Here is a 26,745-nt window from a genome sequence, read left to right on the forward strand (position 1 = left end):
AGTTCCCTCATCTGAAAAATGGGGATTAAGACTGTGAGCCCCATGTGGGACAACCTGATTACCTTGCACTTAATCCAGTGCTTAGAACAGTGCTCGGCACATTGTAAGTGCTTAACAAATACCATAATTATCATTATTATTAATTGTGTGCGCAGCAGCGTGGTGCAGGGGATGCAGCACAAATCTGGGACTCAGAAAATCTTGGGTTCTAATCCCAGCTCTGCCACTTGTTTGCTGGATGACCTTGGGTGAGTCACTTCCCTTCTCTGGGCCTCAGTTACCTCCACTGTAAAATGGGGATTGAGACTGTGAGCCCCATGTGGGGCAGGGGCTGTGTCCGACTGGATTTGCTTGAATCCACCCCAGCGCTTAGTACAGTGCCTGGCACATAGTAAGAGCTTAACGAATGCCATAATTATTATTAGAGGAGCGGCATGGCGCAGCGGATAGAGCACGAGCCTGGGCATCAGAAGGTCATGGGTTCTAATCCTGACTCTGGATAAACAGTGTGGCTCAGAGGAAAGAGCCCGGGCTTGGGAGTCAGAGGTCATGAGTTCTAATCCCAGCTCTGCCACTTGTCAGCTGTGTGACTTTGGGCAAGTCACTTCACTTCTCTGTGCCTCCGTTCCCTCATCTGTAAAATGGGGATTAAGACTGTGAGCCCCATGTGGGACAATCTGATTGCCTTGTATCCCCCCAGTGCTTAGAACAGTGCTTGGCATATAGTAAACGCTTAACAAATGTTATTATTATTATTATTATTATTACTTTCTGCTGTGCAACTTTGGGCAAGTCACCTCACTTCTCTGGGACTCAGTTACCTCATCTGTAAAACGGGGATTGAGACTGTGGGCCCCACTTGGGGCAGGGACTGTGTCCAATCCTATTTACCTTTGTCCACCCCAGTGTTTAGTACAGTGCCTGGCGCATAGTAAGCACTTAACAAATAGCACAATTTTTATTAGAGAAGCAGTGTGGCTCAGTGGAAGGAGCATGGGCTTCAGAGTCAGAGGTCATGGGTTCAAATCCCAGCTCCGACAATTGTCAGCTGTGTGACTTTGGGCAAGTCACTTCACTTCTCTTTTAGACTGTGAGCCCACTGTTGGGTAGGGACTGTCTCTATATGTTGCCAACTTGCACTTCCCAAGCGCTTAGTACAGTGCTCTGCACACAGTAAGCGCTCAATAAATACGACTGATTGATTGATTCTCTGTGCCTCCGTTCCCTCACCTGTAAAATGGGGATGAAGACTGTGAGCCCCCTGTGGGACAACCTGATCACCTTGTAACCTCCCCAGCGCACAGAACAGTGCTTGGCATATAGTAAACGCTTAACAAATGCCATTATTATTATTATTATTATTATTATTCTTGTCTGATGTGCGACCTTGGGCAAGTCACCTCACTTCTCTGGGACTCAGTTACCTCATCTGTAAAACTGGGATTGAGACTATGGGCCCCACTTGGGGCAGGGACTGTGTCCAATCCTATTTACCTTTGTCCACCCCAGTGTTTAGTACAGTGCCTGGCGCATAGTAAGCACTTAACAAATAGCACAATTTTTATTAGAGAAGCAGTGTGGCTCAGTGGAAGGAGCATGGGCTTCAGAGTCAGAGGTCATGGGTTCAAATCCCAGCTCCGACAATTGTCAGCTGTGTGACTTTGGGCAAGTCACTTCACTTCTCTTTTAGACTGTGAGCCCACTGTTGGGTAGGGACTGTCTCTATATGTTGCCAACTTGCACTTCCCAAGCGCTTAGTACAGTGCTCTGCACACAGTAAGCGCTCAATAAATACGACTGATTGATTGATTCTCTGTGCCTCCGTTCCCTCAGCTGTAAAATGGGGATGAAGACTGTGAGCCCCCTGTGGGACAACCTGATCACCTTGTAACCTCCCCAGCGCATAGAACAGTGCTTGGCATATAGTAAACGCTTAACAAATGCCATTATTATTATTATTCTTGTCTGCTGTGCGACCTTGGGCAAGTCACCTCACTTCTCTGGGACTCAGTTACCTCATCTGTAAAACGGGGATTGAGACTGTGGGCCCCACTTGGGGCAGGGACTGCATCCAATCCGATTTGCCTTTGTCCACCCCAGTGTTTAGTACAGTGCCTGGCGCATAGTAAGCGTTTAACAAATAGCACAATTATTATTAGAAATTTGCAGGGCCCATTTTCACGTTTTCTTTAGCGGAGCGCATTTTGGGAGCCTGTTTTTAAAGCGGGAGCGGCCTCCCTAAATCTGGACACGCTGCAGTCTTCACTCTGCTCCCCCCAAACCACTTTAGTTTCCCTAAGAAAGGGGCGCCTTCCCCTTTAAGAGATCGGTTCACGTGGCCGCAGTGTTTGTGCGTTCTCAGCTGGGGAGAGCGGCCCGTCCCATTGGCCGGCGGCGAGCCGGATCGGGCGTCCTGATTGGCTGAGCGCCCCAGGGGGCGGGGCCTCGCAGGGGGGCGGGGCTCGTTTTGGCAACGTCATGGGCGGGGTTAGGCTCTCCGTGGAAAGGGGCGTGGCCATATCTGGAGGGGCGGGGCTTTCCGGATGACGTCACGGACGTGACTAGGTTCTCCTGAGAGGCGGGGGAAGGGGAGAGGCCGATCGGGCGTGCTGATTGGCTGAGCGCTCGTAGGGGCGGGGCCTCGTGGGGGGGGCGGGGCTTGTTTGTGACGTTGTGGGTGTGGTCGGGCTCTCCGGGGAAAGGGGCGGGGTCACCTCGGGGGCGGGGCTTTCCGGGTGACGTCACTGGGTTCTCTGAAGGGAGGCGGGGAAGGGGCGTGGCCGGATCGGGCGTCCTGATTGGCTGAGCTCTACTGGGGGCGGGGCCTCGTGGTAGGGGCGGGGCCTGTTGGTGACGTCATGGATGTGGATGGGTTCTCCAGGGAAGGGGCGTGGCCAGCTCGGGAGGGGAGGGGCGGGGCTTGCCGGGCGACGTCTTGGACGGGACCGTGAGCCCGTTGTTGGGTAGGGGCCGTCTCTGTTGCCGATTTGTGCATCCCAAGCGCTTAGTGCGGTGCTCCGCGCACAGTAAGCGCTCAGTGAATGCGATCGAATGAATGACTGGGCTCTCCTGGGGGGGGGGAGGGGGCGTGGCCACCTCGGAGAGGGGCGGGACTTTCCGGGTGACGTCACAGACGGGCTCGGGCTCTCCGACGGGGAGGGGGCGTGGCCATCGCGGGGAGGGCGGGGCGGGGCGGGGCTTTCCGACCGACGTCCCAGACCGTTCTGGGCTCTGAAGGGAGGAGGACGAGGGGGCGTGGGCATCCGGGGAGGGGGCGTGGCTTCCCGGGTGACGTCACTGGCGGCCGGGCGGGGGGCGCGTCCGTGTCGGGTGATTGACGGGCGTGACGGGCCGACGGAGCCCGAGCCGCCTCAGCTGACGGACCAGGCGCCGCCGCCGCCGCCGACGACGCCTCGGCCTCCTCCTCCTCCTCCGCCTCGGCCTCGTCCCTGAGGTAAGGGCCCGGAAGGGAAGGGGCCGCGGGCGGGCGGACAGACGGGCGGGCGCCGTTTCCCGTTTTCGGGGCGGCCCGAGGGTCCCCCGGGGCCCTCAGACCCCCAGCCCCGCCCCGCCCGGCCCGGCCCGGCTCGGGACCGTCCCCCCGCCCCCCTCCGCCCCCGGAAGAAAGCAGCCCCAACGGCCGCCCCCTTCGGACTCCCCCTGACCCTCTTCGGACTCCCTCTCTAAGTCCCCCCCCCCCCCCCGCTCCTCTTCGGCCTCCCCCTGCTCCTCTTAGTCCTCTTCGGCCTCCCCCTGCTCCTCTTCATCCTCCCCCTGCTCCTCTTCGTCGTCCCCTTGCTCCTCTTAGTCCTCTTCATCAATCAATCAATCAATCAATCGTATTTATTGAGCGCTTACTATGTGCAGAGCACTGTACTAAGCGCTTGGGAAGTACAAATTGGCATCACATAGAGACAGTCCCTACCCAACAGTGGGCTCACAGTCTCAAAGGGGGAGACAGAGAACAGAACCAAACATACCAACAAAATAAAATAAGTAGGATAGAAATGTACAAGTAAAATAAATAAATAAATAGATAAATAGAGTAATAAATATGTATGTTTCATCTTCCCCTTAGTCCTCTTCATCCTCCCCCTGCCCCTCTTTGTCCTCCCCCTGCTCCCCTTAGTCCTCTTCATCCTCCCCCTGCCCCTCTTAGTCCTCTATGTCCTCCCCCTGCCCCTCTCCGGCCTCCCCCTGCTCCCCTTCATCCTCCCCCTGCTCCTCTTCATCCTCCCCCTGCTCCTCTTAGTCCTCTTCGGCCTCCCCCTGCCCCTCTCCATCCTCCCCCTGGCCCCTCTTCATCCTCCCCCTGCCCCTCTCCGTCCTCCCCCTGGCCCCTCTTCGTCCTCCCCCTGATCCTCTTCGTCCTCCCCCTGCTCCTCTTAGTCCCCTTCGGCCTCCCCCTGCTCCTCTTCATCCTCCCCCTCCTCCTCTTAGGCCTCTGTGTCCTCCCCCTGCCCCTCTTCGGCCTCCCCCTGCCCCTCTTCATCCTCCCCCTGCTCCTCTTAGCCCTCTTCGGCCTCCCCCTGCCCCTCTCCATCCTCCCCCTGGCCCCTCTTCATCCTCCCCCTGCTCCTCTTCGTCCTCCCCCTGCTCCTCTTCGTCCTCCCCCTGCTCCTCTTCGTCCTCCCCCTGCTCCTCTTAGTCCCCTTCGGCCTCCCCCTGCTCCTCTTCATCCTCCCCCTCCTCCTCTTAGGCCTCTCTGTCCTCCCCCTGCCCCTCTTCATCCTCCCCCTGCTCCTCTTAGTCCTCTATATCCTCCCCCTGCCCCTCTCCATCCTCCCCCTGGCCCCTCTTAGTCCTCTATGTCCTCCCCCTGCCCCTCTCCATCCTCCCCCTGCCCCTCTCCATCCTCCCCCTGGCCCCTCTTCATCCTCTCCCTGCTCCTCTTCGTCCTCCCCCTGCTCCTCTTCGTCCTCCCCCTGCTCCTCTTAGTCCCCTTCGGCCTCCCCCTGCTCCTCTTCATCCTCCCCCTCCTCCTCTTAGTCCTCTCTGTCCTCCCTCTGCCCCTCTCCGGCCTCCCTCTGCCCCTCTTCATGCTCCCCCTGCTCCTCTTAGTCCTCTTCGTCCTCCCCCTGCCCCTCTTCATCCTCCCCCTGCTCCTCTTTTAGTCCCCTTCGGCCTCCCCCTGCCCCTCTTCATCCTCCCCCTGCTCCTCTTAGTCCTCTATGTCCTCCCCCTGCTCCCCTTCATCCTCCCCTTGCTCCTCTTAGTCCTCCCCCTGCCCCTCTTCGGCCTCCCCCTGCCCCTCTTCGGCCTCCCCCTGCCCCTCTTCGGCCTCCCTCTGCTCCTCTTCGGCCTCCCTCTGCTCCTCTTCATCCTCCCCCTGCCCCTCTTAGTCTTCTTCGTCCTCCCCCTGCCCCTCTTCATCCTCCCCCTGCTCCCCTTAGTCCCCTGTGTCCTCCCCCTGCTCCCCTTAGTCCTCTTCGCCCTCCCCGTGCCCCGCCCACCACCTCAGCTGTGCCCTCTCTCCTCCCTCACCCAAGAGCAACACGCCTCGCCTTGCCCACTTTCTTTCCTCCCTTCCTCCCGCGGTCTTTGTGGAGCGCTTACGACTGTGCGCGGAGCACTGGACTAAGCGCTTGCTCGGAAAAGGAGACGGTCCGTCCCCAACAACGGGCTCATTCATTCATCCGTCTTTCTGAAGCGCCGACTGTGTGCGGAGCACTGGACTAAGCGCTTGGAAAGCACAATTCGGCAACAGCTAGAGCCGGGCCCTCCCCGACGACGGGCTCACGGTCGAGAAGGGGGAGACAGACAACAAAACAAGTCGACAGGTGTAGATTTATGCCATCAGGATAAATATAATTATAGCTATATACACATGATTAATAAAATAGAGTAATATGTCCAGACACACGTTCATTCATTCATTCAATCGCATTTACTGAGCGCTTACTGTGTGCAGAGCACTGGACTAAGCGCTTGGAAAGCACAATTCGGCAACAGCTAGAGACGGTCCCTCCCCAACAACGGGCGCACAGTCGAGAATTGAATGAATGAATGAATGAATGAATGAATGAGAAGGGGGAGACAGACAACAAAACAAGTAGACAGGTGTAGATTTATACCATCAGGATAAATGTAATTATAGCTATATACACATGATTAATAAAATAGAGTAATATGTACAGACACACGTTCGTTCATTCATTCGTTCAATCGTATTTATTGAGCGCTTACTGTGTGCAGAGCACTGCACTAAGCGCTTGGGAAGCACAAGTTGGCAATATATAAAGACGGGAGGAGAAGTGGGTAGGGCAGAGGGGGATTTCTTCTTTCGGGTCAGGTCCTCCCCCACTCGCACAATGGTTTCAGCTGCCTGTCACAAAGATGATGATGATGATGGCATTTGTCAAGCTCTTACTATGTGCCAAGCACTGTTCTAAGCTCTGGGGGGGGATACAAGGTAACCAGGTTGTCCCATTTGGGGCTCACAGTCTTCATCCCCATTTTACAGGTGAGGTAACTGAGGCCCAGTGAAGTGACTTGCCCAAAGTCACACAGCTGACGAGTAGCAGAGCGGGGATTAGAACATATGACCTCTGACTCCCAAGCCATCTTTTCCAGCTTTTCCCCATGTTACGGAGCCAGATGGATCCGTTGTCGATCAGATCGCTCTCCTTTTAATACTAATGATGGTATTTGTTAAGCGCTCACTATTTGTTAAGCACTTACTATGTGCCAAGCACCGTTTTAAGCGCTGGGGTATGTGTTGCCAATTTGTACTTCCCAAGCGCTTAGTACAGTGCTCTGCACATAGTAAGCGCTCAATAAATACGATTGATTGATTGATTGATACAAGGTTATCAGGTTGTCCCACATGGAGCTCAGTCTTCATCTCCATTTTACAGATGAGGGAACTGAGGCACAGAGAAGTGACTTGTCCAAAGTCACACAGCTGACAAGTGGCGGTTTCACCCCCATAATAATAATGATGATGGTATTTGTTAAGCGCTTACTATGTGCAAAGCACTGTTCTAAGTGCTGGGGAGGTGACAAGGTGATCAAGTTGTCCCCCGGGGGGCTCACAGTCTTAATCCCCATTTGACAGATGAGGTAACTGAGGCCCAGAGAAGTGAAGTGACTTGCCCAAAGTCACCCAGCTGACAGTTGGCAGAGCCGGGATTTGACCCCGTGACCTCTAACTCCAAAGCCCGGGCTCTTTCCACTGAGCCACGCTGCTTCTGAAGGAGATGAAGTTCTGTGGCTCTGTTCTGCCTTGCCCCATTGGGGTATATTGGGGAGGTGGATAATAATAATAATTATGGTATTTAAGCGCTTACTAGGTGCCAAGCACTTTTCTAAGCGCTGGGGGAGATACAAGGTAATCAGGTTGTCCCAGGTGGGGCTCACGGTCTTCACCCCCATTTTTATAGATGGGGAACTGAGGCCTAGAGAAGTTGAAGTGACTTGCCCAGAGTCACACAGCTGACAAGGGGCGGAGGCGGGATTAGAACAGTGCCCCAGCGCTTAGAACAGTGCCTTGCACATAGTAAGCGCTTAATAAATGCTATCATTATTATTATTGGAACCCACGACCCCTGACTCCTACTAGTAATAATAATAATAATGATAGCATTTATTAAGCGCTTACTGTGTGCAAAGCACTGTTCTAAGCTCTGGGGAGGTTACAAGGTGATCAGGTTGTGCCACAGGGGGCTCACAGTCTTCATCCCCATTTCACAGATGAGGTAACTGAGGCCCAGAGAAGTGAAGTGACTTGCCCAAAGTCACACAGTTGGCAATTGGCAGAGCCGGGATTGGAACCCATGACTTCTGACTCCAGAGCCCAGGCTGTGAGCCCACTGTTGGGTAGGGACCGTCTCTCTATGTTGCCAACTTGGACTTCCCAAGCGCTTAGTACAGTGCTCTGCACACAGTAAGCGCTCAATAAATACGATTGATTGATTGATTGATTTCCACTGAGCCATGCTGCTTCTTCTCTAGCCCGTGTTCTCTCCACGGAGCCACAACGCTTCTCATAGTGTGAGCAAGCTTTTAATAAACCCTATCATTCTTATTATTAGAACCCACGACCCCTGACTCCCAAGCCCGTGTTCTCTCCACGGAGCCACAACGCTTCTCATGGTGTGACTCCAGACTGGGGCCCGGGCCCCTAACGTGGGGAAGCAGCGTGGCTCAGTGGAAAGAGCCCGGGCTTTGGAGTCAGAGGTCGTGGGTTCAAATCCCGGCTCTGCCACTTGTCAGCCGTGTGACTTTGGGCAAGTCACTTCGCTTCTCTGGGCCTCAGTTACCTCCTCTGTAAAATGGGGATGAAGACTGTGAGCCCCCCGTGGGGCAACCTGATCACCTTGTATCCACCCCAGCGCTTAGAACAGTGCTTTGCACATAGTAAGCGCTTAATAAATGCCATCATCATCATCAAGTGAAAAAACCCTTGAGCCTCAACTTTAATAATAATAATAATAATAATAATAATAATAATAATAATAACTTTTCTGCCCGCCTCGGCCCATCCCCTCCCCTCTGTTGTTGTTGTTGGTGGTGTGTGTCTCTCTCTCTCCTGCTGTGGTCAGCTGTTTCCGCCTAGTGTGTTGTTGTGTTGTAGGAGGGCCACAATCCAGGCCGCTGGGCGCCTTCTGATTGGCTCCCCCGGCGTCACGTGACGCGCGATCAGCCGTTGCCTAGGGCCCTTGGCAGGCGTCCGGGGCGCAGGCGCACTAGCGTGGGCCGAGCCGCGGTGTGCGCACGCGCGGAAGGGCGGGGGGAGCGGAGATGTGCGCATGCGTCGGGGATCCACCGCAGTGCTGCCTCTAGGGAGGCCTAAATAATAACGAATCATTGCGGCATTGGTTAAGCGCTTACTATCAATCAATCAATCAATCGTATTTATTGAGCAGTTACTATGTGCAGAGCACTGTACTAAGCGCTTGGGAAGCACAAATTGGCAACATATAGAGACAGTCCCTACCCAACAGTGGGCTCACAGTCTAAAAGTGTGTGCCAGGCACTGTACTAAGCGCTGGGGAACAAACGAGCACATGGGGTTGGTCGGAGTCCCTGTCCCACTTGGAGCTCCCAGCCTCAATCCCTTAGTACAGTGCTCAAGTGCTTATTACAGTACTCTGCACACAGTAAGCGCTCAATAAATACGATTGAATGAATTTTACAAGGCGGGGGGTTCCAGAGAATGCATAATAATAAAAACATAATCATGGCCTTTAAGTGCTTACTATGTGCGAAGCCCTGTTCTAAACGCTGGGCTGGGATACAAGGTGATCAGGTTGTCCCCTGTGGGGCTCACAGTCTCCATCCCCATTAGACGGATGAGGGAACTGAGGCTCAGAGAAGTTAAGAGAAGCAGCGTGGCTCAGTGGAAGTAATAATGATAATGCATTTATTAAGCGCTTTCTCTGTGCAAAGCACTGTTCAAAGCGCCGGGGAGGTTACAAGGTGATCAGGTTGTCCCACGGGGGGCTCACTGTCTTCATCCCCATTTTCCAGATGAGGGAACTGAGGCCCAGAGAAGTGAAGTGACTTGCCCAAAGTCACACGGCTGACAAGTGGTGGAACTGGGATTTGAACCCACGACCTCTGAGTCCCAAGCCCGGGCTCTTACCACTGAGCCAGTGAAGTGACTCGCTCAGGGTCACACAGAGCAGGCAAATGGAGGAGGCAGAATTAGAACCCATGACCTTCTGACTCCCAGTCCCGTGCTCTGTCCACTAAGCCATGCTATAATACTTTCCAAGTAATTGGCTTCCATTTGGTAATAATAATAATAATGGCATTTATTAAGTGCTTACTATGTGCAAAGCACTGTTCTAACCACTGGGGAGGTTACAGGGTGATCAGGTTGTCCCACAGGGGGCTCACAGTCTTAATCCCCATTTTACAGATGAGGGAACTGAGGCCCAGAGAAGTGAAGTGACTTGCCCAAAGTCACACGGCTGACTATTGGTGGAGCCGGGATTCGAACCCATGACCTCCGACTCCAAAGCCCGGGCTCTTTCCACTGAGCCATGCTGCTTCTCTGCTATTAGTATGGTGGAACTAGTCTGCCAGTCAAGGAGAATGAGGTTTCAGGTCCCCCGTAGACTATAAAATTATAGGCAGGGAATGTGTTTATTGTTGCATTGTACTCTCCCAAGCACTTTGGATAGTGCTTTGCACACAACCTAGACTGTGAGCCCGTTGTTAGGTAGGGACCGCCTCTGTATGTTGCCAACTTGGACTTCCCAAGCGCTTAGTACAGTGCTCTGCACACAGTAAGCGCTCAATAAATACGATTGAATGAACGGGTGAATGTTCCTTGCCCGCAACAATTACAGTCTAGAGGGGAAGTGAGAAAAAGAAAATGAAACTATTATCCGTTTCTCCCTACCGTACAGGGATGTTGAGGGGGAAAATGAGAACTGGAATTTACAAAGCACTTGTGCACTTCATTCAGTCGTATTTATTGAGCGCTTAGTGGGTGCAAAGCACTGTACTAAGCGCTTGGAAAGTGCAGTACAGCAGTAAAGAGAGACACAACCCTGCCCACAACGGGCTTACAGTCCAAGAACTACAGTCTAAGTCTTTTAGACTGTGAGCCCACTGTTGGGTAGGGACTGTCTCTATATGTTGCCAACTTGTACTTCCCAAGCGCTTAGTACAGTGCTCTGCACACAGTAAGCGCTCAATAAATACGATTGATGATGATAAGAACGTAATGCCTTCAGTGTGCCATAGGCACTGGGGAAAACATGCAAAAATATTGTAAGGAGAAGCAGCTTGACCTGGTGGATAGACCACAGGCCTGAGAGTCAGAAGGACCTGGGTTCTAATTCTGACGCTTCCGCTTGGCTGCTGTGTGACCTCGGGCAAGACACTTCACTTCTCTGGGCCTCAGTTACCCCGCCTGTAAAATGGGGATTAAGACTGGGATCCCCGTCCAACCCGCTTAGCTTGTATCTACCCCAGCACTTAGGACAGTGCTGGGGTAAAATAGCTAAATAGCTAAAATAGATTAATTGATTTGTCAAAAGGCCACATAACAGACTACTTACTGTGTGCATAGTAAACACTTAGCAAATAGCATTTTAAAAAATTGAGGGGAAGAGGATTTGCAAGGCCCTAAATTACATTCATTCATTCATTCAATCGTATTTATTGAGCGCTTACTGTGTGCAGAGCACTGTACTAAGCGCTTGGGAAGTACAAGTTGGCAACATCTAGAGACGGTCCCTACCCAACAGCGGGCTCACAGTCTAGAAGGGGAAGACAGAGAACAAAACATATTAACAGAATAAAATAAATAGAATAAATATGTACAAGTCAAATAAATAGATCAGAATTTGTTGGACAGGTAGCAGCTGAACCATAACTGGGATGTTCTGAATCTGAAGCCATAACACCAATTACTGTCTTTCCCGCTAAAGTTATTTTCCACTCTTTATTATTAATTATTATTATTATTAATTATTGATTTATTATTATTAATAAATAGAATAAATATGAAGCAGGTAGCAGCTGAACTGTAACTGGGATGTTCTAAATCTGAAGCCATAACACCATTACTGTCTTTCCTGCTGAAGTTGTTTTCCACTCTTTATTAGAGGGAAGGATTGTGAAGTCTCTGAAGCCAAAAGCTGTTTGGGGGAGATTACAAATCCTAATTGCCCTGCCGACTCACTGCATTGCATCATTAGCTCATGCACTGGTGTTGAGTAATGTGGGTGTGTGCTAGATGATATCGGTGCAATTTTGAAAAGTGGGGAAATTTATAAATTCTTCCGAAGGCGCTCTGGGGATTGCCTTTGGAAGTTTTTATCAATTGGAGCGTGGTTACCGTGGCAAATTTATGGTAACAACCACCTTAGAACCGGAGACATTGCAAAAAAATCAGTGACATTAACCAAAACTAGACCTTGAATGAGTTTCGGTACTGAAATGAGTCGTTTTTTGTTTGTTTTTCATTGGCCTGAGAATTTTCTCTCTGGAATAGTCTCGCTTTTCTTATTCTTGTTTCCTTCCTTCATTTCTGTGCCCAAGACTCTCAATTATTCATTCATTCAGTCGGCGGCGTGGCTCAGTGGAAAGAGCCCGGGCTTTGGAGTCAGAGATCATAGGTTCGAATCCCGGCTCTGCCACATGTCTGCTGTGTGACCTTGGGTAAGTCACTTAACCTCTCTGAGCCTCAGCTACCTCATCTGTAAAATGGGGATTAAGACTTTGAGCCCCACGTGCGACAACCTCATTACCTTGTTTCCCCTCCCCAGTGCTTAGAACAGGGCTTTGCACATAGTAAGCGCTTAACAAATGCCATCGTTATTATAATTATTATTTATTCAGTGCTTACTGTGTGCAGAGCACTGTACTAAGCGCTTGGGAAGTACAGGTTGGCAACATATAGAGACGGTCCCTACCCAACAACGGGCTCACACTCTAGAAGGGGGAGACAGACAACAAAACAAAACTTATTAACAAAATAAAATAAATAGAAAGACAACAAAACAAAACATGTACATAGGCTCTCAGATTGTAAATTCGTCATGCTTTTTGTAAAGGCTATCAACCATGTGTTAGTAATTAGAAATAGCTGCGAACAAATATGTCCAGAGAACTGTTCCATCATTTAGTATCTATTACACTGAATAGTTCCGGGGTATTTTTCCCAAAGTAGGTGAAATATGGGTCTTTAGGAAATGCGGTACGATTACCACAAATGACATTTTCTAAAATAATAATAATAATAATGATGGTATTTAAGTGCTTCCTTTGTGCAAAGCACTGTTCCCAGCGCTGGGGAGGTTACAAGGTGATCAGGTTGTCCCATGGGGGGCTCACAGTTTTCATCCCCATTTTACAGATGAGGGAACTGAGGCCCAGAGAAGTGAAGTGACTTGCCCAAAGTCACCCCGCTGACAGTTGGCGGAGCCGGAATTCGAACCCATGACCTCTGACTCCAAAGCCCGGGCTCTTCCCACTGAGCCACGCTGCTTTTATTTCCTCCTTACGAACAACAGACACTACATTCAAGCAGCGTGGCTCAGTGGAAAGTGCTCTGCACACAGTAAGCGCTCAATAAATACGACTGATTGATTGGAAAGAGCCCGGGCTTTGGAGTCAGAGGTCATCATCATCATCATCATCATCAATCGTATTTATTGAGCGCTTACTATGTGCAGAGCACTGTACTAAGCGCTTGGGAAGTCCAAATTGGCAACATATAGAGACAGTCCCTACCCAACTGTGGGCTCACAGTCTAAAAGGGGGAGACAGAGAACAAAACCAAACATACTAACAAAATAAAATAAATAGAAAAGATATGTACAAATAAATTAAATAAATAGAGTAAATAAATATGTACAAACATATATACATTTATACAGGTGCTGTGGGGAAGGGAGGGAGGTAAGATGGGGGGATGGAGAGGGGGACGAGGGGGAGAGGAAGGAAGGGGCTCAGTCTGGGAAGGTCATGGGTTCGAATCCCGACTCTGCCACATGTCTGCTGTGACCTTAACTTCTCTGAGCCTCAGTTCCCTCATCTGTAAAATGGGGATTAAGACTGTGAGCCCCCCGTGGGTCAACCTGATCACCTTGTATCCCCCCCAGTGCTTAGAACAGTGCTTTGCACAGAGTAAGCGCTTAACAAATGCCAACATTATCATTATTATTATTAACAGATGTCACCATTATGATGATTATGAAGCTTGTATGTGGAAGTCGGACTCAGTGGCGGTTTTCCCACCAATTCCCTTAACCAGTGATGTTGGTAAAGTTTAAGTTCGGCTTTTAGTCAGTCTTCCAAAGTAGAAGCAGTGTGGTCTAGTGGGTAGAGCACAAAGCCTGGGAATCAGGAGGACCTGGGTTCTCATCCTGTCTCCCCCTTTTAGACTGTGAGCCCACTGTTGGGTAGGGATGCCTCTATATGTTGCCAATTTGTACTTCCCAAGCGCTCAGTACAGTGCTCTGCACACAGTAAGCGCTCAATAAATACGACTGATGATGATGATGATCCCAGATCTATCACTTGTCTGCCGTGCGACCTTGGGCAAGTGACTGCTCTGGGCCCCAGTTACCTCATCTGTAGAATGGGGATTAAGACCGTGAGCCTCATGGACCATGTCATCGTCATCATCATCAATCGTATTTATTGAGCGCTTACTGTGTGCAGAGCACTGTACTAAGCGCTTGGGAAGTACAGTGTCCAAACTGATTAGCTTGTATCTACCTCAGTGCCTAGCACAGTGCCTGGCATGTAGTAAGTGCTTAAGAAATACCATAAAAAAATAGAGGAGCCAAGGTGGCTGATTGTGTGTTTACAGGCAGCATCCCTACAGACTCATCCCTGTCTTCCTTCCCCCAGATTCCCAGAAGCTTCCAAGATCTGCCTCTTAGGAATGTTAATGTGAGTCATCACCAGAATGCCTCCACATTTGAGTAATTAGCGATGTAGCACCCTCTAATTATCTATGCTAATGGGGGTGAGCAATCTCTGGTAATCCACAAACCCCTCTGTTCCTCTCAGGAAAAGGGCATCTCTGATAATAATAATAATAATAATAGTAATAATAATAATAATAATAGCATTTATTAAGCGCTCACTATGTGCAAAGCACTGTTCTAAGCGCTGGGGAGGATACAAGGTGATCAGGTTGTTTGAATAATTAGCCATGTAGCACTCTCTAATTATGCTAATGGAGGTGAGCAGTTTGTGGTAATCCACAAAACTCCTCTGTTCCTCTCAGGAAAAGGGCATCTCTGATAATAATAATAATAATGGCGTTTATTAAGCGCTCACTCTGTGCAAAGCACTGTTCTAAGCGCTGGGGAGGATACAAGGTGATCAGGTTGTTTGAATAATTAGCCACGTAGCACTCTCTAATTATCTATGCTAATGGGGGTGAGCAATTTCTGGTAATCCGCAAACCCCTCTGTTAAAGGGCCTCTCTGATAATAATAATAATAATAATAATAATAGCATTTATTAAGCGCTCACTATGTGCAAAGCACTGTTCTAAGCGCTGGGGAGGATGCAAGGTGATCCGGTTGTTTGAATAATTATCGATGTAGCACTCTCTAATTATCTATGCTAATGGAGGTGAGCAATCTCTGGTAATCCCCAAACCCCTCTGTTCCTCTCAGGGAAAGGGCATCTCTGATAATAACAATAATAATAATGGCATTTATTAAGCGCTCACTCTGTGCAAAGCACTGTTGTAAGCCCTGGGGAGGATACAAGGTGATCAGGTTGTTTGAATAATTAGCGATGTAGCACTCTCTAATTATCTGTGCTAATGGAGGTGAGCAATTTCTGGTAATCCCCAAACCCCTCTGTTCCTCTCAGGAAAAGGGCATCTCTGATAGTAACAATAATAATAATGGCATTTATTAAGCACTTACTCTGTGCAAAGCACTGTTCTAAGCGCTGGGGAGGATACAAGGTGATCAGGTTGTTTGAATAATTAGCGATGTAGCACTCTCTAATTATGCTAATGAAGGTGAGCAGTTTGTGGTAATCCACAAAACTCCTCTGTTCCTCTCAGGAAAAGGGCATCTCTGATAATAACAATAATAATAATGGCATTTATTAAGCGCTCACTATGTGCAAAGCACTGTTCTAAGCGCTGGGGAGGATACAAGGTGATCAGGTTGTCCCACGGTGGGGGCTCACAGTCTTCATCCCCATTTGACAGATGAGGGAACTGAGGCCCAGAGAAGTGAAGTGACTTGCCCAAAGTCACACAGCTGACAGTTGGCGGAGGCGGGACTTGAACCCATGACCTCTGACTCCAAAGCCCGGGCTCTTTCCACGGAGCCACGCTGCTTCTCTGATCCAAAGCCTGGCCCAATGGAAAGAGCATGGAGAGTCAAGAGACCTGGGTTCTAATCCCAGCTCCTCCCCTTTGCTGCTGTGGGACTTTAGGGAAAGGGCTTAACTTCTCTGGCCCTCAGTTTCCCCATCTGTGAAATTGGGATTAAATAGCTCTTCTAGACTGTGAGCCTCATGTGGGACAGGGACTGTGTCCACCCTGATTCTTTTATCTACCAGAGCGCTCAGTACAGTGCTTGGCACATAGTAATGGTAATAATAGTGATTCAATCATTCAATCGTATTTATTGAGCGCTTACTGTGTGCAGAGCACTGTACTAAGCTCTTGGGAAGTACAAGCTGGCAACATATAATAATAATCATCATCATCATCAATCGTATTTATTGAGCGCTTACTGTGTGCAGAGCACTGTACTAAGCACTTGGGAAGTACAGATTGGCAACATATAGAGACAGTCCCTACCCAACAGTGGGCTCACAGTCTAAAAGGGGGAGACAGAGAACAAAACCAAACATACTAACAAAATAAAATAAATAGAATAGATATGTACAAGTAAAATAAATAAATATGTACAAACATATATACATATATACAGGTGCTGTGGGGAATAAATAGAGTAATAAATATGTACAAACATATATACATATATACAGGTGCTGTGGGGAATAATAATAATGATGGCATTATTATTATTAGAAGCACTGTTCTAAGCACTGGGGAGGTTACAGGGTGATCAGGTCATCCCACAGGGGGCTCACAGTCTTAATCCCCATTTTCCAGATGAGGGAACTGAGGCCCAGAGAAGTCCAGTGACTTGCCCAAAGTCACACAGCGGACAAATGGCCGAGCCGGGATTTGAACCCATGACCTCCGACTCCAAAGCCCGGGCCCTTTCCGCTGAGCCACGCTGCTTCTTATAGAGAGACGGTCCCTACCCGACAGCGGGCTCACAGTCTAGAAGGGGGAGACAGGCGACAAAACAACACATATGAACAAAAGTGCTACTTGCTAAGCACTTACTATGTACTAAGCACCGAGGTAGATACAGGATAATTCGGTTGGACACAGTCCCTGTCCCATTGAGGGCTCACAGTCTTAATCCCCGTTTTACAGATGAGCTTAACAGGCCCAGAGAAGCTAAGTGACTCGCCCGGGGTCACACAGCCGAAGAGCGGTGGAGGCAGGATTAGAACCCAAGTCTTCTGACTCCCAAGTCCGTGCTCTTTCCACTAGACCCCGCTGCTTCTCCTCTTGCTTAACAAATACCTCAGTTATCATCATCGTCAATCGTATTTACTGAGCGCTTACTGTGTGCAGAGCACTGTGCTAAGCGCTTGGGAAGTCCAAATTGGCAACATATAGAGGCAGTCCCTACCCAACAGTGGGCTCACAGTCTAAAAGGGGGAGACAGAGAACAAAACCAAACATACTAATAAAATAAATAGAATAGATAGGTACAAGTAAAATAAGTAAAATTAGTAGGAAGGCAACTTAGTATCTGGGTGTGTGGGGGCGCGGGGTCTCATCTTGCATCTACCGCTTTCCTGCTGAGTGACCTTGGGCAAGTCCTTTATCTTCTCTGAGCCTCAGTGTCCCCCTTTACAAAATGGGGATGAAGCACCAGCTCTCTCTCCGACTTTCAGCCCGACGTGGACAGGGACTTTTTCTAACCATCTTCTCTTCTACCCAAGGCTCAGCATAGTGCTTGGCACATGGAAAGTTCTGTTGCCAACTTGTACTTCCCAAGCGCTTAGTCCAGTGCTCTGCACACAGTAAGCGCTCAATAAATACGATTGAATGAATGAATGAATGAACAAATACCGTTATCACCGTTGGAGGCGACGGCGTCATGAGAACTGGTCAATGAGAACAATAAGAATAGTGGCATTTATTAAGCGCTTACTATGTGCAAAGCACTGTTCTAAGCGCTGGGGAGGTTACAAGGTGATCAGGTTGTCCCACGGGCGGGGCTCACAGTCTTTCATCCCCATTTTCCAGATGAGGGAACTGAGGAAGTGACCTGCCCACAGTCACACAGCTAACAATTGGCATCACATTCTCCCCCTCGTCCCCCTCTCCATCCCCCCCACCTTACCTCCTTCCCTTCCCCGCGGCACCTGTACATATGTATTTATGTTTGTACATATTTATTACTCTATTTTACTTGTACATATCTATTCTATTTATTTTATTTCGTTAGTATGTTTGGTTTTGTTCTCCGTCACCCCCTTTTAGACTGTGAGCCCGCTGTTGGGTAGGGACTGTCCCTATATGTTGCCAACTTGTACTTCCCAAGCGCTCAGTACAGTGCTGTGCACGCAGTAAGCGCTCAATAAATACGATTGAATGAATGAATGAATGAATGGTGAAACTTTTTTCAAGAAGAAAAAATTACTTGTGCTGCTCTTCCCTGGGACACAATCTCCATCTAGTGGAATAAAGCTAGAGAACAGAATAAAGGACCGGAGTGGCTATGCAGTGGCTGTATAATTACAACGAATAACTTAAAGAGGACAAACCGACCAAATAACTTTGAAATTCATCGTTTAACGGATCTTCGGCAGGATAGTAAGCCGTGATTTTACTCGGGACACTCCCGGGGGATGGGTAGTGAAAAGGAAATGCTGTTTCTGTTTTCAGAGAGCAGCAGCGTGGCTCAGTGGAAAGAGCCCGGGCTTTGGAGTCAGAGGTCATGGGTTCAAATCCCGGCTCGGCCAATCGCCAGCTGTGCGACTTTGGGCAAGTCACTTGACTGCTCTGGGCCTCAGTTCCCTCATCTGTAAAATGGGGGTTAAGACTGTGAGCCCCCTGTGGGATCACCTTATAACCTCCCCGGCGCTTAGAACAGTGCTTGGCACATAGTAAGCGCTTAATAAATGCCGCCATTATTATTATTATTATACCGGTATGCACTCGGCGGTACTTTTATTGCTACCCCTAAAAGAAAAATGTCCGAAATATGGCTTTTTAACACCAAACGGAGTATTACACATTTTACTTTTTCGAAAAACTGATTTTGATGGGTTATTGTATGGGAGGAGCAATGAGGGAAATCCCAGGAGAGGGAGAACAAAACTCAGTACAGTGCTGTGCACACAGTAAGCGCTATAGTGTGGTCCCATGCATAATAAGAAATGGTATTTTTTTAAGCACTCGGCATGTGTCAAGCACATGGGGTAGATCAGGCACAATCCCTGTCCCACATGGGGCTCACAAGAGAGAATGAGTATTGAATCCCCATTTTACAAATGAGGGAATTGAGGCGCCGAGGAGCGAAGTCACTTGCCCAAGGTCACAGAAGTGGCGGTGCCAGGATTCGAACCCAGGCCCTGGGACTCCCAGGCTGGCATTCTTTCACCTGGGCCACGCCGCTTCTCAAGCCTTCTGGCTGAGAGAAGCTTCATTTATACTTCCCAAGCACTCAGTACAGTGCTCTGCACACTTGTCTGCTGCGTGACGCTGGGCAAGTCACTTAGCTTCTCTGTGCCTCAGTTACCTCGTCTGTAAATTGGAGATTAAGACTGCGAGCCCCATGTGGGGCGTGAACTGAGTCCAACCTGCTTATCTTGTATCTACCCCAGCTCTTAGTACAGTGCCCGGCACATAGTAAGCGCTTAATAAATACTATAAAAAAAAAGGGGGGGAAAAAACCAAACTGCTTGTTTAGTTGACTGCTCCTTTCCCCTTTTCTGATAGATTCTAAGATCCTGTAGGTTGTTAGCCCCTTTAACACAGACTTTGACACGTTCTTCAGGCTCGGGTACATTTATGACACTTTATAAATAGCAACATGAGCAGTATAACTCAAAGTTCTGTACGTACATTTTTGATCTTTTTTTCCATAGTGAATTACATAATTAGAACCGGGAAAAGTACTTTTGCAAAACCATTTTAGGAGTCATGATTTGCGGGGGGGGGCGGGGGATGGAGGAAACGGAATAGGTGTGTTAGGGATACTGCTCAGTGTTAGCCATCAGAAGTGGGTAAAAATAATGAACAGTAGCAGAAGTTATGGGTCTTGTTATTGGGATGAGGCTAGGGGGAAGGGAGAGGTAGGGAAAAGACATAGCCCAATCCTTTAGGCTAACACAACCTGAGGGATAATCAGCTTCTCTCTAAATTTAGTGAAATTTGAAATACTTGGAGTATTGTTGTTTTCTTATCAAAAACTCTAAAAATTGATATCGTGTAACAATACAAAACCTGGTTTCAATATTCATTACATTAAACGTGAGACACTTCTTGAAAAGAGATTTGTGTAACGAATGTATAGTTTTCATTTGTAGTAAAAAAAAAAAAATGCCACTTATGGTGAAGCTTGCCTATGGCTGTGATGGTGGTTGAGAGACTCAGGGCGATAGCCACAATCGGCAACACCACGTACACACAGATACTGTCTTGTTGCGTTTTTGTTAACACGTTTTTTACCCTGAGATCTGACTTAATTGTTTAATACATCCCCAACATCATCATCATCAATCGTATTTATTGAGCGCTTACTGTGTGCAGAGCACTGTACTAAGCGCTTGGGAAGTACAAGTTGGCAACATATAGAGACAGTCCCTACCCAACAGTGGGCTCACAGTCTAAAAGAGAACTGACAAATAACCAAGTCCCCTACAAATGTGTCCCTGTGACTTCATTATATGAGGTGTGCCTATAGCGACTGCTAGTTCCCAGATGACTAAATCAGACCAAACTAACTTATTTTAATTCAAGGTACAGTTAAAGGAAATGATAGAGGAAATTAACAAATGTCTGGCAGCCTCCCTAATTGTCAACAGGAGGAGGGAAATGATGGTAAGCAAATTCACCTCTCCATGGTGGCTTCTCCCTGCAGACAAGTCACCAGGCCTTCTTCACGGGTCTTCTTTTTTTAAATGGTATTTAAGCATTTACTATGTGCCAGACACTGTGCTAACCCTTGGGGTGGTACAAGCTAATCAGGCAGTACACAGTCCATGTCCCACATGGGCTCATAGTCTTAATCCCCATTTTTTAGAGGAGGTAACTGAGGTCCAAAGAAGCTAAATAATAATAATGATGATGATGATAGCATTTATTGAGCACTTACTATGTGCAAAGCACTGTTCTAAGTGCTGGGGAGGTTACAAGGTGTCCCACGGGGGGCTCACTTTACAAATGAGGTCACTGAGGCCCAAAGAAGTTAAATGACTTTTCCAAGGTCACTCACCAGGCAACTGGTGGAGCCGTGATTAGAACCCAGGTCCTTCTGACTCCCCAGGCCTGTGCTGCAGCCGTTAGGCCAAACTGCTTCTTCTCTTAAGGTCTTCTTTTAAGAAACAGCCCTGATAAGAGTTTCACTCTTCAGGGTTTAAATGAAATAGCATTACAGCATATTGCCCTGTCCTTGAATCTAGAATGTAAGGTTTTACTCTGATGAAGATGGTCAGAGTTGTAAGCCATTGTGGAATTTCCTTCTTTGAGTTTGTGACTTGGGTAGCCCGGGGATACCTGATTTTTTTTTTCCTATTAAGGTTGGAATCCGATACAGCTGTTCAGACCTTCAGCGTGGTATTAAACTTGATTCCCTCCAGTCATCAAACTCGGTCAGTCTTTCTGTCACCGCCGGCTTTCTCAATTTGATTTTTTTTTATGGCATTTAAGTGCTTTCTATGTGCCAAACACTGTTCTTTGTTTGGTTTTGTTCTCTGTCTCCCCCTTTTAGACTGTGAGCCCACTGTTGGGTAGGGGCTGTCTCTATATGTTGCCAATTTGTACTTCCCAAGCGCTTAGTACAGTGTTCTGCACATAAGCGCTCAATAAATACGATTGATGATGATGATGTTCTAAGTGCCGGGATAGGTACCGTCCCTGTCCTGCAGGAGACTCACAGTCTTAGAAGGTTGAACAGGTTTTGAGTCCCCATTTTAGGGTTGAGGAAACTGAGGCATAGAGAAGTGAAGGGACTTCCCCACGGTTACACAGCAAGCAGGTGGCAGAGTCAGGATTAGAACCCAGGGCCTCTGACTCCAAGATCTGTGTTCTTTCCACTAGATCACACTGCTCTCCAGCTGCTTTCTGGACTTCTTTGTCCACCCATGCATCACTGGATAGAGTACTATTAGGCGGGAATAATTTGCTGATAGCTTAAGGTCTGGATTGCAGGTGAAAAATATTTCGATGGATGTAAATAAGTTATTTATTTTATTGTCTGTCATCCCCTCTAGACTGTAAGCTCCTTGTGGGCAGGGGACATGTCTTAACAACTCTGTTGTATTGTACTCTCCCAAGCACTTAGTGCTCTGAACACAGTAAATGTTCAGTAAATACATTGAATAATTGTGTGGAGGATTTGAGGGTTATATGCTCAATAATTATTGATCAGAACAATGTTTCAGTCAATCAGTGGTATTTGTTGTGTGCTCACTAGGTGCAGAGCAAGGTACTAAGCACTTGGGAAAGTACAATACAATAGAGCTGGTAGATGTGATCCCTGCCCTCAAGGAGCTGACAGTCCACAAGTTTCTTATAAAAGTAAAATCGGACAATGCAAACTATTTGGACAGAGTGACTTGCTTCACCCTTTGGTAGCAAATGTGAACCATTTTCCTGCTACTTAGAAAATGAGTGATCTATCCTGTTTTCTTGCGTTTGTTTGGGGGAGCCTATTCTCACTGGTATCTTGAGTGTTCTTTACAACTCGAGAGACTAATGGCATCCTTAAAAAAAAGACCCATGCCTTTCGTGATGGTATGTTACATCAAAATCCTAGGTTAGAGCTCTGAAGGTCCTTACGTTCGATCTCAGTATTTATTATACTCACCCTCTTCTCTTTTTTCCCCCTTTTTTGTCCTTAGTTCTTTTAGGGCTTGAATTAAACAACACTCCAAAATGGGCAGAATTTTTCTGGATCACATTGGCGGCACTCGCCTGTTTTCCTGTGCAAACTGTGACACGATCCTGACCAACCGATCGGAACTCATCTCCACACGTTTTACCGGAGCCACCGGGAGAGCTTTTCTCTTTAACAAGGTAGGTAAGAAGAAATGCTGTGAAGTCTTGCTTCCTTCAGCTTGTGGGAAAACTGGGTTAAAAAGAAGAAATCTTACCTTGTGTGAATGTGTGTGTTCGTGTGTGTGTGAGAGAGGGAGAGGGAAAGAAATTGCTTCATTTGAAGTTCATCTGGAAGCTTGTCATTGTCTTCAGTAGCTGGAATTAAATTCAAGGTCTAATGGGAAGATTTTGGGCCTGGGAATCAGAAGACCTGTGCTCTAATTCTAGCCCTATCACTTACCGGCTGTGAGACCTTGGTCAAGTCACTTATCTTCTCTCGGCCTCAGTTTTCTCACCAGTAAAATGAGGGTTAAATACCTGTTCTCCCTCCTATTTAGGCTGTAAGCCCTATGCGGGCTTAGTGCTTAACAAACACTACAATTATTATTATTATTTAGAAAGCCTCACTCAACCTCTGAACAAGCCATTCGGAACTGAAAATGCCATGACCTAAACCCACGTTTTTCATTGTATATTCTTTTACTTCATTTTATTTTGTTTTTATGGTATTCGTTAAGCACTTACCATGTGCCTGGCGCCGTATTAAGCACTGAGGTAAATACAGGTTAATCAGGTTGGACACAGTCCGTGTCCCAATGGGGCCCACAGTCTTAGATGAGGCAACTGAGGCACAGAGACTCCCAAACAATCCAAGAGGAAACTGGCATCACTTGTTCCTGCAGAAAGGATGTAATTTGCATCTGTTTAAAAAGAAGGGGAAGACAGATTTAAACACCCTGTCTTTGAGCACGGCTACATTTAGTAAGTTTTGCCACATCCCCTTTTCTGCTGTGAGTTCTCCCTCTGGCAGGACTTTCCAACCTGTGCTTCGGCGAGCAGGGCCGATCACTCCCAGTGATCTATCCACTAGGCCATGCTTACTATAACTACTTATTTTAGTACAATAAATGGCATTCTCACCTATGGTTCTTCAGTAAAAAACTTAGAGTAAGGTACCTGTATATATGTCACCTGTATATATGTATATATGGTTGTACATATTTATTACTCTATTTATTTATTTATTTATTTTACTTGTACATTTCTATCCTATTTATTTTATTTTGTTGGTATGTTTGGTTCTGTTCTCTGTCTCCCCCTTTAAGACTGTGAGCCCACTGTTGGGTAGGGACTGTCTCTATGTGTTGCCAATTTGTACTTCCCAAGCGCTTAGTACAGTGCTCTGCACATAGTAAGCGCTCAATAAATACGATTGATTGATTGATTGATTGGTGATGTTTGAGGTAAGGCATGAGAACTCTCTATAGTTGTCCTTCGTATCTGAAGGCATTTTCCTTGGGGTTTCATTCATTCATTCAATTGTATTTATTGAGCGCTTACTTTGTGCAGAGCACTGTACTAAGCGTTTCATGTCGTGCCTGGTTAGACTTGAGGGATTTGTTTGTCTTCCTGTCTGAAACAATCTGCGCTACCTAAAGTCATCATAAACCCCAGACCCACTTGAAGCCTTTTCAAATACTTTAGTGGCCGGGGCTCACCCAGATTGCTCTGTCCTGAATTTTGTAGTCTTTGCAACTATTACTGGGTAATTCTGTTCGTTCTGACGATTTTGACACCTGTCTACGTGTTGTGTTTTGTCGTCTGTCCCCCCCCTTCTAGACTGTGAGCCCGTTGTTGGGTAGGGACCGTCTCTCTATGTTGCCGGCTTGGACTTCCCGAGCGCTTAGTCCAGTGCTCTGCACACAGTAAGCGCTCAATACATACGATTGATGATGATGATGAATAAATATGATTGAATGAATGGGACCTGGGTTTTCTGGCACGGGCGAGTAACGTACATGGAGAAGGAGCGTGGCTTATCCGCTGATCTCCTCACCGTACCTCGCTCTCTCCTGTCCCGCCATCGACCCCCGGCGCACGTCATCCCCCGGGCCTGGAATGCCCTCCCTCTGCCCATCCGCCAAGCTAGCTCTCTTCCCCCCTTCAAGGCCCTGCTGAGAGCTCACCTCCTCCAGGAGGCCTTCCCAGACTGAGCCCCTTCCTTCCTCTTCCCCTCGTCCCCCTCTCCATCCCCCCATCTTACCTCCTTCCCTTCCCCACAGCACCTGTACATATGTATATCTGTTTGTACGTATTTATTACTCTATTTATGTATTTATTTATTTTATTTGTACATATCTATTCTATTTATTTTATTTTGTTAGTATGTTTGGTTTTGTTCTCTGTCTCCCCCTTCTAGACTCTGAGCCCACTGTTGGGTAGGGACTGTCTCTATATGTTGCCAATTTGTACTTCCCAAGCACTCAGTACAGTGCTCTGCACATAGTAAGCGCTCAATAAATACGATTGATGATGATGATGATGAATGGGTACCCAGGTTTTCCGGGTGAGAACTCCGAAGCCGGACTGAGATGGGCTTTCCTCCTGCCCCGTCCAGGTTTCTGCCTATTTGACAGGCGACTCCTGTCCCGTCATCCCGGGTCTTTCTCTCTGTGATTTTCCTCAGGTAGTGAACCTGCAGTACAGCGAAGTCCAGGACCGGGTTATGCTCACTGGCCGTCACATGGTTCGAGACGTGAGCTGCAAAAACTGCAACAGCAAACTAGGTTGGATCTACGAGTTTGCCACCGAAGACAGCCAGCGTTATAAAGAGGGCCGCGTGATCCTGGAACGGGCCCTGGTTCGAGAGAGCGAGGGCTTTGAGGAGCACGTGCCGTCCGATAATTCTTGAAGAGAAAGAGACTGCCACCTCCCCCCAGGTTTCCTTCACTCAATCAGAGAAAAAAAAATTCCACTTACACACACTGTCACCTTAGCATCCGATTCTGGTACACGGACTGTGAAACAGAGGTTGTTAGAATTTGATGGAACCTTTCTCTTTCTTTTTTGTTTTATTTTCTATTTTCCATCCCTCACCTGTGTATAGCAAGAATACTATGCAGATGCCTTTACCTCTTTCCCTCTTATATTTACAGCTTGAAATCCAATAGTGACTCTGCAAGCTATACAGTCGGCCGAAGGGGAAAAATCTAGGATATGAGAGCGAAAGTCTTTTTTTTTTTTTTTTGCGTAAACTTGGAAGGGCGGTTTTGAAACTTCTTTTGGGGGGCGGGGGGGCTTAATTTAAAAAACTTTTGAAGTGATAACTTTCCCTGATTTTGCTAGCTTCAAATAAGGGATCCGAATTTGTGACCAGTGCTAAAGGTTCAGTGTTAGTATGGCTTGTGCTCGCCATTGTGCCATATTCTTGTTGGGGTTGAACAGTAGCAAAGAGCCCATTCTTCCTTGTCAGTTTTGGCCCGAAGATGACGTCACATTCCCAGTTACATCTCCACACGGTCGGTGTTGATTGGAAATGTTTTTAAGATGGGGCAGAACTACCTGGTTGTCTTTTTATTTTTTTTCCTGTAACTTAAGCATAGAAATAATATAAAATAAAGTAATCGGTGTTCAATTCTGGTCCTGTGTTGCTTTAACGTAATCAAAAAATTGTGAGGGGGGATTTGCTAAGTAATTATTGCGGCAACAAAAGGTATTTTCCTCTTCATCTGTTACACTGAAAGTGCCGAGAATAAGGTTACTTGAAACTGTTGGGATTAAATTTGTTTTTTAAACCCATGATGCTCAAGGCAAAAAGCAATCCAAGAGGAAACTGGCATCCTTGTTCCTGCAGGAAGGATGTAATTTGCATCTGTTTAAAAAGAAGGGGAAGACAGATTTAAACACCCCGTCTTGGAGCGCGGCTACATTTAGTAAGTTTTGCCACATCCCCTTTTCTGCTGCGCGTTCTCCCTCCTGCAGGACTTTCCAACCTGCGCTTCGGCGAGCAGGGCCGATCCATTTATTAGAAAAGAATTATTCCCCTGAGAAAATCAACTGTTTTACATCAGAACTTCACGTGATAGCAGAGAAGCAGCGTGGCTCAGTGGAAAGAGCCCGGGCTTTAGAGTCAGAGGTCATGGGTTCAAATCCCAGCTCCG

At 47.8% G+C, this 26,745-nt stretch overlaps 1 protein-coding gene across 1 annotated transcript; it reads left to right on the plus strand.

Annotated features, from left to right (window-relative positions):
* The first annotated feature begins 3,369 nt into the window (after nucleotides 1–3,369).
* Nucleotides 3,370–26,219, plus strand: YPEL5 (yippee like 5). The gene is made up of 4 exons (XM_038751867.1): nucleotides 3,370–3,454; nucleotides 21,286–21,357; nucleotides 22,609–22,783; nucleotides 25,272–26,219. The coding sequence occupies exons 3-4, from the start codon at nucleotides 22,643–22,645 to the stop codon at nucleotides 25,494–25,496; spliced, it is 366 nt and encodes a 121-aa protein (XP_038607795.1). The 5' UTR covers nucleotides 3,370–3,454; nucleotides 21,286–21,357; nucleotides 22,609–22,642; the 3' UTR covers nucleotides 25,497–26,219.
* Nucleotides 26,220–26,745: the final 526 nt, after the last annotated feature.

Source organism: Tachyglossus aculeatus, chromosome 9 (genome assembly GCF_015852505.1).
Source record: "Tachyglossus aculeatus isolate mTacAcu1 chromosome 9, mTacAcu1.pri, whole genome shotgun sequence".
NCBI classification, from domain to species: Eukaryota; Metazoa; Chordata; class Mammalia; order Monotremata; family Tachyglossidae; genus Tachyglossus; species Tachyglossus aculeatus.